The 17,737-nt window shown below is 36.0% G+C and overlaps 1 protein-coding gene across 1 annotated transcript in view; it reads left to right on the top strand.

Annotated features, from left to right (window-relative positions):
- The window catches only part of TMEFF2 (transmembrane protein with EGF like and two follistatin like domains 2), a gene marked incomplete at both ends in the record, with an annotated part of 268,185 nt that overhangs the window by 136,586 nt on the left and 113,862 nt on the right, over positions 1-17,737 (top strand). The window contains one exon of the mRNA XM_080720021.1: positions 10,667-10,763. Coding sequence (XP_080576147.1) covers positions 10,667-10,763 — 97 coding nt within the window. The remainder of the gene's footprint in view (positions 1-10,666; positions 10,764-17,737) is intronic.

A 17,737-nucleotide genomic window follows, 5' to 3' on the forward strand; every position in this document is an offset into this window, starting at 1 on the left:
CGAACCTGCGCGATCCTCCTGTCTCTGCCTCCCAAGCGCGGGGATTACAAGCGTGCGCCACCACGCCCGGCTAGAGCCACATTTTAAATCTGGAAATTTAGCTGGGTGTGGTGGCGCAAATTTGTAATTCCCGCGCTTGGGAGGCAGAGACAGGAGGATCGCACAGGTTCAAAGCCAGCCTTGATGGCTTAAGAGACCCTGTTTCCAAATAAAAATATAAAATAGGTCCGGGAGTGTAGGCCGGAGGTAGAAGGGTTTCCAGGAACCCCAGTACCACCAAAAATTTTTAAAATAAATTAATTAATTTAATTTAATTAAAATTAAATTAAATTTTAAAAATAAATCTGGAAATTGTATTCTCTTTGTTGATACAATCTGATAGTTTCGAGGACTACTTAACTTCAGACTGGATGCATATTTTGGCATCTATTTATACATATTTTATATTATGCTTAAGTGAATGAAACATCATACATATTGGTCCAAGAGGTACTAAAGATACACGAGGAGGAAATAAGACACACACGTAGGCTGAGAAAGGTGGTGTTATCTTGGGAGAAAATCAAAATATAATAAAAAAAATGCTTTCACTATTGTAAAATATATGCTGACATAGAAAGGAAATAATAAAACTGAAAGGAAGACTTAAAGAAAATTAAAAGCAGATCTAGGGTTGTGTAAATAAGTAAAGCAAACAAACTCTGAGATGTGAAAAATGACGTGAAAATATTTGTTTCCTTAGAATTTGTTCATAACATTACTCCATGTTTTATTAGTCAGCTTTCGCTAGGTAAAGGTACAGTTACAAATGACCTCAGACACCCAGGGGCGTACAGCATCAGAGGCATATTTCTTGCTTCTGTAGCTGTGCTGTGGTCAACTATGGCTCTGCTCTATATATCTTCTTATTCTGAAACTGTTTGGAAGAACAGTCCATATTTTAAAATGTATATATGTACACATTATGCACACACACACGCGCGCGCGCGCACACACACACACACACACACACACACACACACACAAGAAAGAGCAAGAAAGTAAAAATCAAAATGATGGCTTTTTATAGAGCCTCTATTCAGAACTGCCTCCAGTTTCAATTTCACATTCATGTCACAAGTCCGAGTGTGATATCGTGAAACTGAAAATCATGTGGCTATACTTAGAAACGTGTAATACTTTTATTAGAAAAAGAAAAAAATGAGAAATTAATCCAATCTATGCTACTTGTGATATGACAATATTCTTTCCACGGAGAATGTGATAATACGGGCAAGTCTTGAAAATTAGAGCAAATATAGATCAGAAGTCAAATCATTTAGTAATAATTGGCAGGTGTCTTCATTATTCCTGCAGTGTCTGAGTTTTTCCTTTTGAAATTAACACAAAAGAGCAGGTTGGCTATTTAAAGTAAAACTGACTTCTAAAAGACTCATAAAGAAAAACACAATTACATCGTTTATAGGGAAATGGATGGAACTGGAGGACATTATGCTAAATGAGATTAGTCAGTCACAAAAAAAGAAGAAATCGGATGATCTCCCTAATATGCAAAAACTAGGGAGAAATGGGTAACAGGAGGCACTCTAGATGAAGAAGGAGACTCTGTAGATGAGCAAATAAGGCGACCTAACTGAGAGGATGGGGGCAGGAAGAGGGAAACTCTCTAAAGCACATGATGTACTTAAACAAACATATCAAAGTCAGTCACTAAGCCAAGCATGGGAAGGAGGGATGGGGAGGGAATGGAGTGGGGATGGGATAGGGGCTAATTGGGTGATGTGTGCCTCCACCATCTTTTATCCCATCAAGATGTATGAATACAATGCACCAATAAAAAGCTATAAAAAGATGCCTGAATTTTATCCTGTAGGTAAAAATAAAATATTTAGTGATAAGAAAGCAAATATTAGAATATAGTCATTACATATGTTTCATAAAATTAATAAATTTTAATGAAATAATATATTAGGATTATTTAAAGATGGATATTAAAATACCCACTAAAATAATAACTCAAATAAATATATCCCAAAAAAATTATTAAAAGAGAAAAAACAAACTGAGCATAGTGGCATGTGCTTGTAGTACTGATACTTGGGAAGCTGAGATAGGGGAATCACAGGTTCAAGGACAGCCTCAGCAAGTAAGTTGAATAAACTCTCATCAACCTAGTAAGATCTTGTTTCAAACTAAAATTTAATTTAAAAAAATAGGGCTGGGGGCTGTAGTGTAGAAGTAGAATGTTTCTGGATTCAATTACTAGTGCTATGCACACACACACACACACAAATACAAAATAAAATAAAATGAATACTATACACTATCTTAAACACCAAAAATACCAGAAACCAGAAAAGTGGAACACAAGAAGATAAGCCAAATACGAGTCAAACATTAAGTTTATGGGCTTAAAGCCAAATATATCAATAATTAGATTATAATAAATGGACATGTATTTTTTTCAGTAAAACTTTTTATTTTAAGAGATTCATTTGAGGATTTATTTATTTAATTATTTTATTTTTATGTGGAACATATTAAAAATGACATGCATTCCTACTGTGCTTGGTGACCTCTCCCCCTCTTCTTCCCCTCCCCCTCCAACAATGAGTGTCCAGGTTAACCATGCTATATTCATACTTTTACATATATTCAGATGTAGCTCCTCCATTAATCAACCTCATCCTTCTTCCTCTCCTATTCTTCCATTCTAGCTTTGCTGAGGTTTCTCCTGCATTATCTGGAGTCCCTATGGTATTTCTAATACTCCCTAATTTGGGCAAATTATAGGAAACATATGTCCCTTCTCTTTCTATGTCTGGCTTATCTCACTTAACATAATATTTCCCAGGTCTTTCCATCTTCTTGCAAATGACATGATTTTCTTCTCTTTTATAGTGAATAGAATTCCTAAATAAACATGTATTTTGACTAGATAAAAAAGCTTCAGTTTGATTAAATGCATATATATTATATTCAGACTGGACAAAACAGCAACACCCAACTATATGTTGTTTATAAGAAACACATTTTAAATATAAGAAAACAAAGAGATTGAAAGTAAACTAGTATAAACAAAAAGCAAAAGATGTTGGCAAGGTGGTAAGAGTATTAGAATAAAGCAGACTTTAAAATGAATAGGATCTCCAGGCATGATGGGTCATGCTTGTAATTCCATTATTTAGGAGGGTGAGATAGGAAAATTGCAGGTTTAAGACCAGTGCATAGTAACTTAGCAAAACCTTGTTTTAAAATAAAATAGGACTGGGGGTTTAGCTCAGAGGTAGGACATCCCTGGGTTTAATTTCAAGCAAATTTACTATCACCAGTATAGAGTTTTAACACGTTTTTTTGGTGATAGATAAAACAAACAAAAATATCAGTACAGCTATGGGTAATTTGAATAACACTAACCAAGAACTTAAGCTAATTATTATTAATAGGAAATTATTCCACATAAGTATAAGTCACATTTCTATGGTACTTCTGGAATACTTAACATAGACCATATCCTGGACCATAAAAGGAGATTTGTTATATTGAAAAGGATTTAAATTAAATTATACTGTCTAGAATAAGTTGAATTATACTCCCTTGTATTGTACAGGAATGTACAATTCAAGAAAACTACAGACACTAGCTGAGTCAGTCTCATTTGAAGACAGACTCAGAAAACTACCAAGACTCTGTTTCAAAACAACAAAAGAATAAAATCAGGTTGTGGGTACAGTTTGAAGGTAGAATGGCCCTGAGTGCAATCCTCACTATCAAAAAGAAAAATAAACACACTACTAAATAATTTCTAGGTCAAAGAAGAAATTTCAAAGATGTTATAACACACAAAATTTACAGGGCGCATGTAAAGCAGTTTTTACAAGGAAATTTATTATTTAAATACCTATTTTAGAAAGTAAAAAGGTAGAAAGTGAAATACTTCTTATAAGAAACTAAAATAAATTATAAATTAAATCCTAGTTACATACTGCAAGAAAATAATTGGAGCCAAATGAATAAAATAGCATTAAAAGAGTCACATAAACAAATAAAATTAGTAATTAAATAACTTTAAAAATATTTTGAGTTCAGGTAATTTCATTGATTAAATATACAACCTCCTTCATGAGTAGAGAACATAGAACCACTTCTTAACTCATTTTATAGAAACATTTTAACTACGAAACTAAAATCAAGCATGTACAATACAGGAAAACTACAGACAGATTATCTCATGAATATAGATTTAAAATTATTAACACAATATCAGAAAATGAAATTTATCAGTATAGAAAAGAGTTAATATGCCATGATCATGTTTGATATTTTCCTAGAAAACAAGATTAACTTAACATGTAAAAATCATTGAATCTACCACATTTAGAGATCAAGAGAAAAAAATCAAAACATTTGGGAAATAACCGATTCTCTTCACATCATATACAAAATCCAATTTGAGATAGATCATAAGCCTGAGTATAAAACAAAATTTAAAAATTATTAACATAAAGGCTTGAAGAAAATAGTATTCTTATGACTTCTGAGAAGAAATCTTTCTAGAAGTTACACAGAAATAAAAATAATAGCTGGACCTGGTGACAGAAATCTGCAATACTAGTACATAGGTACTGACATGGGAGGCTGAGATGGAAGGCTGAGATGGGAGGATCACAGGTTCATACTCAAACTTAAAAAATTAGCAAGACCCTCCCCAACTTAGGGAGACCCCATTTCCAAATGAAAAATAAAAATATATTGTGGTGGAGCTCAGAGGTAGAATTCACCTGGATTCAATAAGTAAGTACGTAAGTAAATAAATAACCCAGTACCGATAAGTAAGTAAGTAAATACATACATACATACATACATACCTATGTAAATACATAAATAAAAACATATGCAAATAAATTTACTTTGATAAAAACTTCCACTCATTGAAGAAGTACAATTCTTCAATGAGAAATGCAAGATGTATAGTTCACAAAAATATTATACCAAAATATATTAAAGATTTCTGCAACTGGAAAATAAAAGTAAAAAATGCCAACAATAATAATTTTTACCTTAGTAATAAATAATCCTGTTGCTAGGTAGTTGTTCAAGAGTAATAAAAACGTGTGCACACCAGGCCTGGTGGCACACACCTGTATTCCCAGCTCCTTGGGAATCTGAAGTATGAGGATCATCATACGAGGCCAGTCTTTGCAATTTATCAAGATCCTGTCTAAAAATTAAAATGGTCTGGGCAAGTAGCTCAGTGATAGAGCACCATTATATTTAATTCCTGGTACCACACATAAAAAAATATGAGCACAAAATCTTTTACAAGAATATTTATAGCTGCTTTATTCATAAATATTCAATTACATTTTCATTTATTTGTTTGTTTATGTGCTAAGGATCAAACCCAGAGCATCAAACATACTAATAACTTTGTGCTCTACCACTACACTACTGAGCTGCACCCTCAGGCCAATTATAATTCCCAGACCAAACCTGGAAGCCACCCAGATGCCCTTCAGATCTGGGTGTTGAACTGCATGTCAATTTCAACTCCATTTGTAGAAAATGAGTGACACTGAGTGACTGTGTTTGAACATTATATTCTGCAGTGTTTTCAGAAGTAGGTTAAGAATATTCCAAGAGAAATAAAAAGTGTAAAAATTAGTTGGGCAGAGAGACTGGGCTTGGTACACCTGTTAGTGTAGAGGACCAGGCACCCCTGTGTGACCCAAAACAAAGTGGTGAGGAGGGAATGTCAGTAAACTACAGATGAAAACACACAGGCAGAGCAGAGGAAGAGGTCTTCGATCATTTCTTGTAATCTTCCAATTCCAATTATTCCTAGAAGGAATAACTCAGTTTTAACTGTGCAACACCAATACCATACTGAATATGGTGTGTGTGTGTGTGTGTGTGTGTGTGTGTGTGTGTGTGTGTGTGTTTCTTGTGGTATTGCAAATTGAACCCGGGGAATTCTACTGAGCTACACCTCCAGCCACACTTTGTTTTATTTTGAAACAGAGTCTTGCTAAGTTAGTCTGTGCCAGCCTTCAACCTGTGATCCTTCTGTTTAAGCCTCCCAAGTACTGGAATTACAGGTGTGCACTGCCACATTCAACTTTATGCCATGCTTTTAATAACTCCATCTCCCTTGCCCCTCAGATTTCCTTCAGTCACTTGCCAAAACCTGATTTTTGTTGTTGTTTTTTTTTTGTTGTTGTTGTGTGGTGTGTGTGTTACTGGCGGTTGAATCCAGGGACACTATCTTTGAGCTACATACCCAGCCCTTTTTTATTTTTGCTTTTGAAACAGTGTCCTTCTAGCTTTCTGCGAGTCTTGCTATGTTGCTGAGGCTGTCCTTGAACCAGTGATCCTCCAATCTCAATCTCTCACATACTGAGATTACAGACAGACATGTACCACTATATGCCTGGCTCGAAACTCATTCCCATAAAATAAAAAGAAATAATTCTTTTACTTTACAATTCAAAATAAAAGGCTTAAAATGCAAATGAATGGTTAAGATAATACTTCAGGATAAATGGATTTTATTCCTATATAATCATTATATGACTGCAAACAACTAAGCACTGATCCTTTCTGTTTCTGGTAATATAGAAAGAAGACAAAAATGAAACAATTCAATATAATGCACATTTGCTAAGCACAAAACACTTGCTAAATCACTGGTTTTCAAGCTTTTATGACTATGACCTTTACTAAGGATTGCAACTTATTGTGCATATTCTTGATACATAAGTTGTACTTTAAAACTTTTAGTCTAGTATAGTCTGTGTCATATCTAAAAATGTGGGTCCTGTCCCACTAGTTTCACTACTCACTAATAGCTTTTATGAATTGTGGTTTAGAAAACACTCTACCTGAAAGGCAGACTATGGACCAGCTGTAGAAGTATGTGGGATATAAAAAAACACCTATGGGGGGAGGAGGATGTAAGAAATGCAGAACCCAAGGCCACTCCTCACACCTACTAAATCAGAATCTGCATTTTAATGAAACCCAAGATCCTTGCAGCACTTTATAATATTGGAAATCTGTGGTAGACAATGACTGAGGCCCTGGGGACCAAGGATACTTCTTTCCCAATTGCTTAGACTCAGATTCTTATGCAGGGATGGTGTTTTTTTTTTTTTTAAAGTATGCATATTCAAGCCCCAAGCTAAGTCATTAAGTAACTCCAAGCATAATACATGACAATTATATTAAAACAAGTAAATAAATATTTAAACAAATAAATAAATAAACAAATAAAACCTACCAGAGCTCTGAGCCTATTTAAGAACTGTTGGTCTACAAGGTAAAATAAAATCTGTGCATTGATTAATTGTGTATTACAAAGGTAAAAACCTGTACTTCAGGTAATATAGAAAGACTATAGTTTTTATTGCAGATGACTTCATATAAAGGTATTTCATTCCCAGAATATTTATGAATGGGGCCTGGCTATTTCTTCTTCAGAATTTACTTCTCCTTACGGGAAGATTCCCAAACATATCCATTCTAGCAATAACTCCCCTTTTATAGAAATGTAATGGGACTTCGGGTAGAAGTATTATTATTAGTTCTGCTGAGTTAGCAAAATCCATTCCTGGATTACTTCCAGTAGATCCCTAACCAACTATCCCAAGGCCTGAAGAAAACAGGCTGCCCTTAAGTAGCTATCGCTGGTCATTAAAGACCTTCTTCTCGTGTTAGCATTTCCTGAGTGATGAGAAGTTTTAGCCTGGAAGTTGATAATCTTGCTATCACTAAAAGACTCTCTCCCATTAGCAACTTCTGTGTTGCATTAATAATATGTAATAAAAAGACTAGCCTCAGCTGCTCAGTCTCCCCTGAGGTAAGGCCCCAGCTTCCTCCTTACCCCATACCCCACTCTAATGGACTTGCCCATATTAGAGTAATAGAGTGGATAATAAGATCAGTGCTGTCTATTTGATCAGAGTCTAAAATTTCTTCTTTTCGAGGAGGAACACTTTTTTTGTAAAAAAAAAAAAAAAAATATCTCCAAGTTGAAAACTGCACCACGATCAATACTTGTGCAATTAGAATTGACAATTTAATTCGTATAGTAAACATGGGTTATTGTCTCGGTCAGCATAATAATCTCATAGGGAATTCTGAGGAGTTCCCCGGTTTGGGAAAGGGAAACTCACCCCAGGGCCCACAGACTCTTTGACTTTCATGGTAAAAAACGCTTCATCATCTGTCAGTTAGAGACAAGTGAGGCTATACCTTCAAGGGAGAGTGCAGGCCACTTTAAGAGTCTGAGAAGGCCCAGGGATCTCTGGGATCCTTTCTTTATAAGGGTCCTGGGGGTAGGGTGCTGTGACTAGAGGCACAGGGCTGGGGTGGAGGTCTGGACTTTTTCTTCCAAGAATCAATGAGTACTGGCTGGGTGAGGGCTAACCTTGTCCCTCCAATAAGCATCTCCAGAGTGTCAGGTGGGGAGCGGATTAGAATGTGGGCTCTTTGAGGATTCTGCCTAAAACAGAACACACCCCTGTAGGGTGGAGTTAGAGATTATGAACTTTTCAGATTTTAAAACTAGATTTTTCTCTTCTTCCCAATTTGTCTTCTTTCTACATAATATTTTATTTTTTCTATTCTACCTCATTATGATTGTCAAGCACAGGGAAAATAACAAAATGTAAGCACAGATCATCAAGCACAGGAAAAATATGTTGTTTCAGGAATAAAAAAAAAATCACACCTTTCCTGGGAAAGTTATAGATCAGAGAGTTTGCTCAAGATGTTCTCCTACCTTTTTTTTTTTTTTTTGGTATATCAATTTAATTATTATTTCCACAGGAATAAAAATCTTTGCTTTGGTAAACATGAAAAAACTCTCTTGACAATAGACAAAGAACAAATGATGGAGAAAAATATCATATTAACAAAATTAGATTGGATTTGACAGTGTCAGGGTGCATATTAATTAATTATTTTGTTTAAAATGTTTTATTAGAGTTCCTAAAGACATAAATTGCTTATTTTTATCTTTTCTATTGAAGATAAGTGATCTTTTGTAGAAGTTCACTTTTTAAGACCCTCTTAGAGTTTAAACACATATTTTAAGGCAAGTAATCTGCGAGTAGAATCTGATTATCTTTAGCAATTAGGTTGCTGCAATTTTTCATTTTCAAGTAACACTATTTTTTCTTTCAACAATATATCTTTTTCTGTGTGTTTATGTGTGTGATACTGGGAAGAGAACCCAGAAGCCTTCTGCCTCTAGGCTATACCCCAAGACCTATTTTATATTTTATTTGGAAATGCTCTCACTAAGTTGCTGAGAGCCTTATTAACCTGCTGAGGCTGGCTTCGAACCTACTCTCCTGTCTCAGCCTCCAAAGTACTGGAATTACAAGCATGTGCCACCAGTCCTGGCCTAACAATATATCTTTTTTTTTTTTTTTTTTTTTTTTTTTTTTTTTTTTTTGGTGGTACTGGGGTTCCTGGAAGCCCTTCTATCTCCGGGCTACACTCCCAGACCTATTTTTACATTTTTTTTATTTGGAAACAGGGTCTCCTAAGCCAGCGCGCGCGGCTGGCTTCGAACCTGCGCGATCCTCCTGTCTCTGCCTCCCAAGCGCGGGGATTACAAGCGTGCGCCACCACGCCCGGCCTAACAATATATCTTTTAATTGGGTAAACAGCAATCCTTCACCTCAAAAGCACTGCACTTTTTTTTTTTCAATCAAGATACTAGAAATTTAGTGAAGCGGTACACTTCTGTAATCTTAGTATTGGGAATGCTGAAAGGGGAGGATGGCAGGTTCAAGACCAGCCTTAGCAACTTAGAGAGACACTTTTAAAATTATAAAAATGAGGAAAGGGTGGTGGTGTAATTCAGAGGCAGAATATCCCTGGGTTCAACCCTCAGTACCTACTCCTACACACAAAAATACTAGAAATGTTTTTCTCAAGTTCTCACTGATTTTGAAAGGTGAATTTTATAATTAAGCTTCATTTTGCCTATTTTTATACCTCTAACTATAGGAAAACCAATATCAATAATCATCATCAGTGATTGAATATGTTATTAAAATAAAATTTATGTTCATAAATCAGAGAAAATTACTATGATTAGCTCTATAAAATACATATTCAAGATTCAAGGAATTATGGTAAAAACTGAGATCTGCTTTCTAAGAACTTATAATTAGCAAATTTTCCTTATAAGAACCTTACAGTTTGAGGGAGAGAAAGTGGACATATCTTGTAAGACAGAGCTACTCATTTACTATTTTTAAAAATAGACACAAAAACATGTGAGTGAAAAAAAATCTATAATTTAGAAGCAAGAAAATGCTAAGTAGTTTTTAGGAAATAAATACTAGCATTTTTCTCTAGGGAAGCAATAATCTAAATCCCTTTTAATTAATTAATTCCTATGTCTCATATGTTCTATTTACTTATTAATCAAGCACTTAAATAAATGCTCACTGCATATCAATGGGTGGCCTGGTATTATTAGAATCAGCCTATAATGGACAAGAAGAGAGTTGAGTATGAAGTTCTTATGAACTCCCATAGCAAAGAAGCCCACTAAAAAATGGCAGGCCTCATGCCAAATTGTCTCAGAGTCCTTGGTAGCATGCACATGTATCTTCATCTCCTCTGTTTGCTTTTCTCTGTCCTACAGTCCATGAGGGCTCTGGAGAAACCAGTCAAAAGGAGACATCCACCTGTGACATCTGTCAGTTTGGTGCAGAATGCGATGAAGATGCTGAGGATGTCTGGTAAGATGCTATTTTTACTCTTTTGAATAAAATCATGACAGCGATTTATGTTTTTTTAATTCCATGGACCATTCTTCCAAAGAACATGTATTTAGTACTTAGTTATGTATTTTTCTTTTTTTATTTTCCAAGAGGGTAAAATGAGGGCTTTAACAGCAGCCAAGAATTTCTGGGGCTGGAATAAGAGGTGGGCCATCCAGGAAGCTATCCAGGGCACCACCTAATAAAGTATATCCAGATATCAATGCCCATCCTAAATGTCAAATTTATAATATAGTGGGAGAAATCATACTAGAATATCTCTCAGAAAAAAAATCAGGAAACAATGTCTATTTTCCATCTAAATTTGATTAGGCTACTATCATAAGACAACATAAACTGGGTAGCTGATAAACAACAGAGTTTATTTTTTTAACTTTGTGGAGTCTTGGAAGTCCAAAATCAAGGCTTCAAGCCCAAGCATGTGAGGATCCATTCTCTTATAGACAGCCCTCTTATCACTGTGCCTTTTCATGGTGGAAGAACCAAGGGAGCCCTCTCATTGGGTTCCAATCCCTTTGAGGAGGGTTCAGCCAACACCTTCCCAAATCTCCACCTGCTTATACCATCACCTCAGGGGTAAAGATCTCAACATATAGATTGATACAAACATTCGAACCATAGTAGTAACAAATATGATTTTCTTTTCTTTCCTGCCTTCCTTTCTTCCTTCCTCCCTTCCTTCCTTCCTTTGAGTTACAGATAGGTTTATTTAGGAGAGCAAAAATTACACATTCAAAAAAAGAATGTGGGCCTTCCCCAAAGTGAGAGAGATATATTTAGCAAATATTATTTCTGAGATGTTAGGTCTGGTAACCACAGGCATTTAATTTAGAGAATTATGTGTGTAACACAACACGTAGCTAAACTGGCAAAACACTTGAGCTAAAAACGACTCTGGGCTGTCCTCTAGTATCAATTTCTTCTTTCCTCCAAGTAATACTCAGCTCCTGTCACAAAGATAGGTCGAACTAACAATCAATAACATCCATTATTTTGAATGAGTGTCAAAATGTTAGCCTTCTAGGTCACCCATGTGTTAATACTGCCTTGCTCATGTAGCAAAGTAAACAATCCAAAGGTCAGAGTGAACTTTTTGTGTCTTAATAGTGAAAAGAAGCAGTCTCTCTTACCTCCCCTTTTCTTCCTCCTACTGCTCCTCTTCCTCTTTCTCCCCATCATTTATCTCTTACACACACCTCCTCATGTCTTGCATAAAAATAGATGGCCTCTCTTTGTCTTCATCAGTATGCATACTATATATTTGCCTAGGGCACTTAAAAATCATTTGGTCATTTTTTTTAAGTGGAAGGAGGACTTTTTCTAAGGGAAATGGAAACAGAAAAAAATGAAGGCAAAGATAATTTTGGCAGGAGTAAAACAGTCAACGCTTACAATATTTTTAAATGCAGATTAAGGTGAAGATTCCATCTGAGTAAACTAGGGTACTTACAGGTAAACACTGACTTTAAATAGTAGGTGGAATAGCCATCCCGTTATAAAAGTGGACAAAAATAATATTTCTGTACCTGTCAAAAACTTCTTTGGGCAGCAAGAAGCATGTCAGGGAGTCTACACACTGGCTTGACAATCTTAGGTAGACAGATGTATGTTTACTTAGTAGCATCTCTAGCATCTTATGGTTGATGAATTTATAGTTCCCAAATCTAAAATATCATTAAAATTACTTTGGAAAAATTTTTAAAACATACTGATTCTTTAGTTTTACCCAAACTTACTGAATCTGAATTTCAAAAAGTAGGACCTTAAATTTTCCTTTTCTAAGACTCCACAAATATTTATGGAAACATTGTTCTAAAATCAAGGACTGACTTTTAGACTCTTTGCCTGCATCTGGAGTTCCATTTCATTTCAAACTATAAATTATTTTACTTAAAAATTATATCTGTTCCTCATTTTAAAATCTTTTCTTTCTTCGATTTTGTCCTCTTTTTAATGATCACTTTATAACTGACTTAGTTCTATTTTTCCAAGTACAAAGATCTAAGGCATAAGATTATAGTATCAGCTAAACATTATTGGTGTTCACTCTAGGCTTCACCATTTGTATACCTTTTATTTTTTAGTTATCTTCAAAATAACCATGGGAAGTAGGTTCTCTTATTATTGTGCTCTACAGAAAGGAGACGGAGTTTTGAAGTGTTTAAGGGGCAGGGCTAAGATGAAGATATAAGATGAAGTAAGTAGAGAGTGTTAGCATGACAATTCGACCAAAGATACAATTAAAATCATAGTTCTTTCCTGTCATGTCTGAAATAATGAGATGGCCAGATTGCAGGCAGTGTGTGTGCACTGCCCTGGATTAGACCCCTGGATTAGAGCTGGCGACTAGGGAGATGCTTGTAACAGGCAGTGGGAAACCATCCAATCAAGCAGAGTGCTACTTCTGGTCTTCTCTCAAACATTTACATCTATGGTAGGAAGGCAGGTCAAGAATATATGGAGAAAGCTTGTGGCATTAGAAAGGGTCATCAGTTGGCCTTAGAGCCTCATCATGAAAAAGAGCTTCATCGGAAAAAGAAGTCTAGTTAGGGATAAGGAAAAGACCAAGACCTTAGTCATGCACGTAATGGGTATCAATTGGGAAAACGAGTCAGAGACTGAAACAGGAAGGACTAGATGGATACACACTTAGTTACAAAGCCAAGCCGTGATCACTGGAGGTGGGAAGAAGCAAAGCCTAAATCTAGGAAATAAGTTCCAAGGTCAGAATGAAACCAGCAGCAAGGCCGATGGGATGCCGAATCAGTTAGCTTTTGGCTAGGATCACTTGTATGCCCCAGCCCAGGGACAAGATTAGTTCCAAAAATCCAGAATCAGTCTGAACCTCCAGATGGGGGCTAAGTGGCCATAGCTGTGAAGATTAGAGGGCTGCTGGGGCAAGGAGCCAAGAAGGTCATTATACTTCCTAGGCAGGAACTGAAAGTTATTAGTGTTTAATAAAAATGTATTTAAAATATCCAACGTAAGAGATAAAGAATGGTGCCGAAATGATGGGTGCATTGATTTTCATTTACACAAATACCTTTGTATGTTAGCATATTATATTTAGTTATGACCATGAAGGGCAGATTGGAAACTGCAGAAGGACACAAGGATAAAGCAATAAATGAAATTAAATAGGCATGGAATGAAAGAAGACATAGAGTAAGACAGGAAGCCAACAGTGGGTGATCTGACTATGGTACAGTCAATAGCGCCTTTATGAATCAGAGGAGCTCTGATACACTCTTGATTTTGAAGGAACTCGTGGCCAAATCCTCTTGCAAACATAAAATACTGCATACACTGTCAGGCAACAACAACAAAATCCAACTTTGTGTTTTTTGTTTTTGTTTTTCCTTTTGATACTGACTAAAATATAATTTTACATATGCAAATTTTCTCAATTCTGCATTATGAAGTATTGAGGTACATATAAATGCTAATAAAGCCGGGCGTGGTGGCGCACGCTTGCAATCCCCGCGCTTGGGAGGCAGAGACAGGAGGATCGCGCAGGTTCGAAGCCAGCCGCCCGCGCTGGCTTAGGAGACCCTGTTTCCAAATAAAAAAATGTAAAAAATAGGTCTGGGAGTGTAGCCCGGAGGTAGAAGGGCTTCCAGGAACCCCAGTACCACCAAAAATAAATAAATAAATAAATAAATAAATAAATAAATAAATAAATAAATACTAATAAAAATAATGTTATCATATGTAGACAAAGATATAGGCAAAAAAGTAAAAAGCCAATTCCTGATCTTTTTTTAACTCTGGCCCTAGAAATTAAGATGTTATATTTTTCCACAAGGGATAAATCTATCCCACAAGGGATAAATCCAGATAAATCTATCCTGGAAGGATTTGAATACCCTTTGATTATTCAATCCCTTCCAGGTTAACAATAAATACTTTTAGGGATTAAAAAGCCAGTATGCCCTCGGTATCCATCAATAGATGAATAGATAAAGAAAATGTGGTATATATATACAGTGAAATATTACTCAGTTATCAAGAAGAACAAAATTATATTACTTGCCAGAAAGTATTTGGACTTCAAGAATATTATACTATGTGAGATCAACCACTCTCTGAAAGCCAAGGGTAATATGTTTTCTCTCATATGTGGAAGCTAGAGAGAAAATAGGAAACAAGAGGCACTTTAGATAAATGAAGAGAAGATCAGTGGAACAGGGAAAAGAAATTGGGTAGAAAGTCTGGTGGGGAAAAAGAGGACGGAGGAAGGAAACAGTTCAGATAATGCTATGTTTATATGTGAAGGTATCACTATCAACCTCATCAACGTGGATGTGGAGGGAGAAGGGAGAGCAGGGTGAGATCTGGAGGGTGGTACACCAAGTGCTGTGCGCATGTGCATTTGAACCTCACTAGGTTGCATCATAATGCACCAATAAAATTATTTGTAAAAAGCCAGTATGCAGTTAGTTGAGCAAGCTTTCCTAGGTGGAGGAGTATTCAAATTAAAGACCAAGTCACAGTGGAGTTGGAGAAGAAATAAAATGAGAGAGGGAGGGAGAAGGAAAACAGAATAAATAGGAAAAAAAATAACAATTAAGATGGTATTGATAAGCCATGATGCCAATGACATAATATTCAATATTTTTATTTTGAGGATACAGATGGCTTATAATCTAAGACCTAGTTTATGTCCTATGATTTCATTTCAAGGCTTTCTCTTGCCTTTTCCTTCTGCTAGAAACACCAAGGCTGTAAAACTCAGAAAATGGTCAGAGTTTTTTGTTTGGTTGGTTTTTTGGGTACTCGGGATTGAACTCAGGGGCATTTTACCTCCAAAGTATACCCAAGCCATTTTTAATTTTTGTTTTAAAAAATGTCTGACAAAGTTCCTGAGGGCCTTCCTAAATTGCTCTGGTTGGCCTCAAATCTGTGACCCTCCTGTTTCAGCTTCCCAAGTACTGGAATTACAGGCATCCATCACCATGCTCAGCTGATAAGCAATATATTTAAAAATGAAAATTTCTTGAATATAAATCCATTGTGATACGCAAGATCAAAACCTGAGGATTTTAGAAGTTGAAGACCTTACTCTAACAACCTAAATGCTTTTTCTTTATACTGATGATTAAACACAGATATATTCTACCAATGAGCTACACCCCAGCACTGTTTGTTTGTTTGTTTGTTTGTTTGTTTGTTTGTTTGTTTTGTGGCACTTGGGATTGAACTCAGGGATATTCTACGTCCAAGCTACAACCCACCCCTATTTTATTTTTATTTTGAAACAAGGGCTCTCTAGGTTGATGAGAGTCTCACTATTTGCTGAGGCTGTCCTCGAATTTGGGATCAACCCATCTCATGCTCCCAAGTACTGAGCATGTGCCACCACGCTCAGCGCTTTTTTTTTTTTTTTTCAGTCCTAGGGTTGGAATCCAGAGGAATTCTACCTCTAAGCTACACCCCCAGCCCTATTTTTTATTCTTTATTTTGAAAAAGGGTCTCACTGAGTTCCGAAGGACTTCACTGAGTAGCTAAAATGCTGTCCCCCAACCACAACCCTCCAGTCTCAGCCTCCCAAATGCTGGGATTACAAGCGTGCACCACAATGCCCCACTTCCCAGCCCTTTTTATTTTGAGGTAGTCTTACAAATTTGCCTAGGCTAGCTTTGAATTTTCCATCCTCTTGTCTGAGCCTTCCATGTACTGAGATTGAACCACCATGCCTGGCTCATGTTTTTCTTAGAGGAAAGACAGCAGACCATTGCTCTCAAGGGATCTTCAGTTACTGATATTTACCTAAGTCTAGGAAAGTACCAAGATTCTACACAAATATTTCTTTAGAATAGATTTCTAGCATTAAAATTTCTAGGTCACATGATATATATCTTTGAAAAGTACCAAATCGCCTTGTTCAGAAAAAAAGCTTTTTACTAGCTTCTGTTATCTCTAAATGTGCAGTATGATTTCTTTCTTAGCAAATACTTGATATTGTATTTGTTTTACAAGAAAGAGTTAAATTTCAGCAAAATATGTCATAACAAAAGCATGCTTTATTTTATTTAAGGTGGAACTCAAAAACAATTGAAACACCTGTGTAAGGGATGTGTGTACATGCCTATTTATAGGGAAGGGGTTAAGGAAAGAAAGAAGAAGGGCTGAGAACATTGTTTCTCTCTATAACTAGACTGAAGAGTCAAGTCTAATGTATTTATACATCAAAGAGACTCTCAAATACATCCTGCCAACTATAATTTATAAAGACACAGAATGACTTATAAATAAGACAAACATAATAAAATTGGCTCATTGTAAACTAATAACCCCCTGTCTGATAGCACTGAGAATATCAGCTTGTGATTTCAACAAATATTTCTGATACTTGGTTCTTTTAGAAATAGCTTTGCATTGCTGTAATGATCTCACCTGATAAATTGTCTCAGTAAGTCTAAAGTAGGTCAGGAGTTAACTCTTTGCACTGGGAACTATTTCTTAGAAGTAATTAGCCTAGGACTTTCCACTGGTCCTGTCAGTCAGAAATAGTTCAGAACCCTGGGGTTGTTACTTGATTTAATATATTTTAAAAAGCAAGTTGACGGCTGGGTCTGATCATAGGGACACTGGGCCTGGAATTGGCGGTGTGCCTAATGTTTCCAGGGCATCAGAGTAGACGAAGGAAGGGAACACAGGTGTAAGAGCAGGTGCAGCCGGATGACAAATGACATAAAGGGACAACTTAAATTATCATGCGTATTTGGTTTATATGCATGCTTTATAGCTCTCTACTCCTATTTTAACTTTGCTTTTGTAGTATTCTCTACACGCCACTCAGGCTCCATTAGCAAAATTATATTGGCTTAAATGCTATTAATTTCTCAGTAGTCATTCATTTTGTCTCTGAAAGCAAAGCATTAATAATGTTTTCCAGTACTACAGTGCTATTCCACAAGTGCAACACAGCC

The sequence above is a fragment of the Muscardinus avellanarius genome (genome assembly GCF_963383645.1).
Source record: "Muscardinus avellanarius genome assembly, chromosome: 2".
In the NCBI taxonomy this organism is placed as follows: domain Eukaryota; kingdom Metazoa; phylum Chordata; class Mammalia; order Rodentia; family Gliridae; genus Muscardinus; species Muscardinus avellanarius.